Source organism: Scyliorhinus torazame, chromosome 14, assembly GCF_047496885.1.
Source record: "Scyliorhinus torazame isolate Kashiwa2021f chromosome 14, sScyTor2.1, whole genome shotgun sequence".
NCBI classification, from domain to species: Eukaryota; Metazoa; Chordata; class Chondrichthyes; order Carcharhiniformes; family Scyliorhinidae; genus Scyliorhinus; species Scyliorhinus torazame.
The window spans coordinates 181,398,571-181,400,706 of record NC_092720.1 but is presented as its reverse complement, the minus strand read 5'-3'; the positions used below and the strand labels follow the sequence as shown (position 1 = coordinate 181,400,706).

At 41.6% G+C, this 2,136-nt stretch overlaps 1 protein-coding gene across 1 annotated transcript; it reads left to right on the top strand.

Annotated features, from left to right (window-relative positions):
- Window positions 1-464: 464 nt before the first annotated feature.
- On the top strand, window positions 465-1,892 carry LOC140389370 (muscarinic acetylcholine receptor M2-like). Its single transcript, XM_072473532.1, has one exon. The coding sequence runs from the start codon at window positions 465-467 to the stop codon at window positions 1,890-1,892; it is 1,428 nt and encodes a 475-aa protein (XP_072329633.1).
- Window positions 1,893-2,136: the final 244 nt, after the last annotated feature.

Here is a 2,136-nt window from a genome sequence, read left to right as displayed (position 1 = left end):
TCCAGCAGCACAAGCCTTGGTCTTAAAGATTTTAAGTATTAGTTGAGTTTGTTGTCTAACTGCATGAACTTAACGAATCAAAGGAGTGAAAGTACTCTTCCCTTAACAGGTGAATATTTTCAGAACTGAAATGTGTTTCACCCAGACGTAATGGATTGTTGAGTCTAAATGCCCGATAGACATTTTTGCAATGTCGCTGATTTGATCTGCATTGTGAACGACACAAGTAATTAATTATTAATTGCTAATAGGCTTTTCAGTAAGTAGCCCATGTTGTGATTCCGGACATAATAGAATCACTCCTGGAAAAGATATTGAAGTTTACAAGAGCCGATAGCTCTCTGTTGTTGCTGGTAGAACCTCAAGGAGGTCTCAGTAGACTTGAGACTTCAACACATTTGAAATATGTTGATCAATTATTATCTTCTTTTCTCCATTTAGGCACCGTCAGTGCGAACTGGGGTATGATGGGAAACTCAACAGAGGCAAATGAGTCTCTCAGCTACCTTACAGGCTGGTTTGATACTGGAGGGAGTCCTTACAAAACGTTTGAAGTGGGCTTAATTGTGATTGTGACAGGATCTTTAAGCCTGGTGACAATTATTGGAAACATTCTGGTTATGGCTTCCATTAGAGCAAATAGGCAATTGCAAACTTTTAACAACTACTTTATTTTCAGCTTGGCCTGTGCTGATTTGGTTATTGGTGCGTTCTCTATGAATCTATACACCATTTACACTGTTACAGGTTACTGGCCGATGGGCACAGTGGTATGTGATTTGTGGCTTGCTGTAGATTATGTTGCCAGTAGTGCTTCTGGCATGAACCTCCTTATCATCAGCTTTGACCGCTACTTCTGCGTGACAAAGCCCCTCAGCTACCCCGTGAGGAGAACACCTAAGTTGGCAGGAATGATGATCGCAGCTGCTTGGGTGCTGTCCTTCATCCTTTGGGTCCCTGTTATTCTCGTCTGGCAGTTCATTGTAGGGGAGCGAACAGTTGGTGAGGATGAGTGCTATGTTCAGTTCCTCTCAAATCCTGCTGTCATTTTTGTCACGGCTATTGCAGCCTTCTATCTCCCTGTTATTATCATGGTGATTTTGTATGTGCAAATATCGCGTTCCAGTAGGAGTCGGGTGAAGGATGATACAAATGAGGCTGGATTGAGCAAATACGCAATTACTCACAGACTCGTGAAGAGCAAGATAATGAAACCTAATAAGAACCACATACCAAATTTTCCCAATGGATTGGCTGAGGTGAAAATGGAAAATAACAAAATAACTGGGGACATGGCTATTAATAATTGTGGCCAAGCAACGGATAAGGAGCTCTCCAATGTGTCAACCTCCCGCAATGTGGCCCAATTAAACCCGAAAGATGAAGGGGTGATACAAGAGAACATGAATGCTTGGAATTCTCAAAGCCTTTTCGTGATGAACAACTCCGAACTTATCAGAACGATAGATAGCAAATGTCAGAAAAGTGAAGACTGTGACCCCACGGCAAAAATAGCATCAGGCATCAACGGCAAGAATGGGAATGGCACAGAGAACAGAATAGCTGATGAAGGCATGCATATTACCAGGACTCCTGCGAAGATGGAGAAGAAGAAGAATGGAGCTGTATCCCGAGAGGAGAAAGTTACTCGAACCATCCTGGCTATTCTCATGGCTTTTATCATCAGCTGGAGCCCTTATTTTGCTACGGTGCTCATTAGCACCGTCTGTTCAACCTGTGTCCCCCACACGGTCTGGACTATTGTATACTGGCTTTTTTACATCAACAGTACCGTCAATCCAGCCTGCTACGCACTGTGTAATAATACCTTCAAGAAAACCTTCAAACACCTTCTCCTATGTCAATACAGGAATATCCGTACAGCAAGGTAGATACAGCTATATAAACAATATTGTGAACAATTTGTACACATTAATTACGGTGACTTCCATAATGTGCATCCAAAAGTGTATTCTCTAATGTGAACATTATTAGTCACAATGACATCCATTAAATGTAATATTGGAAGCACATTTGATTTATATTCAATGAATGTTAATATGTAAGTTCCGCTAGGGCCGCTCAACTCCTGACTTTATGTTTCTTGAAACATGGAAAAAAAGAGCTGAACTCACG

Excerpts from the sequence above, each read along its gene's own strand:
- LOC140389370 (XM_072473532.1), top strand. The coding sequence starts at position 465 with ATGATGGGAAACTCAACAGAGGCAAATGAGTCTCTCAGCTACCTTACA.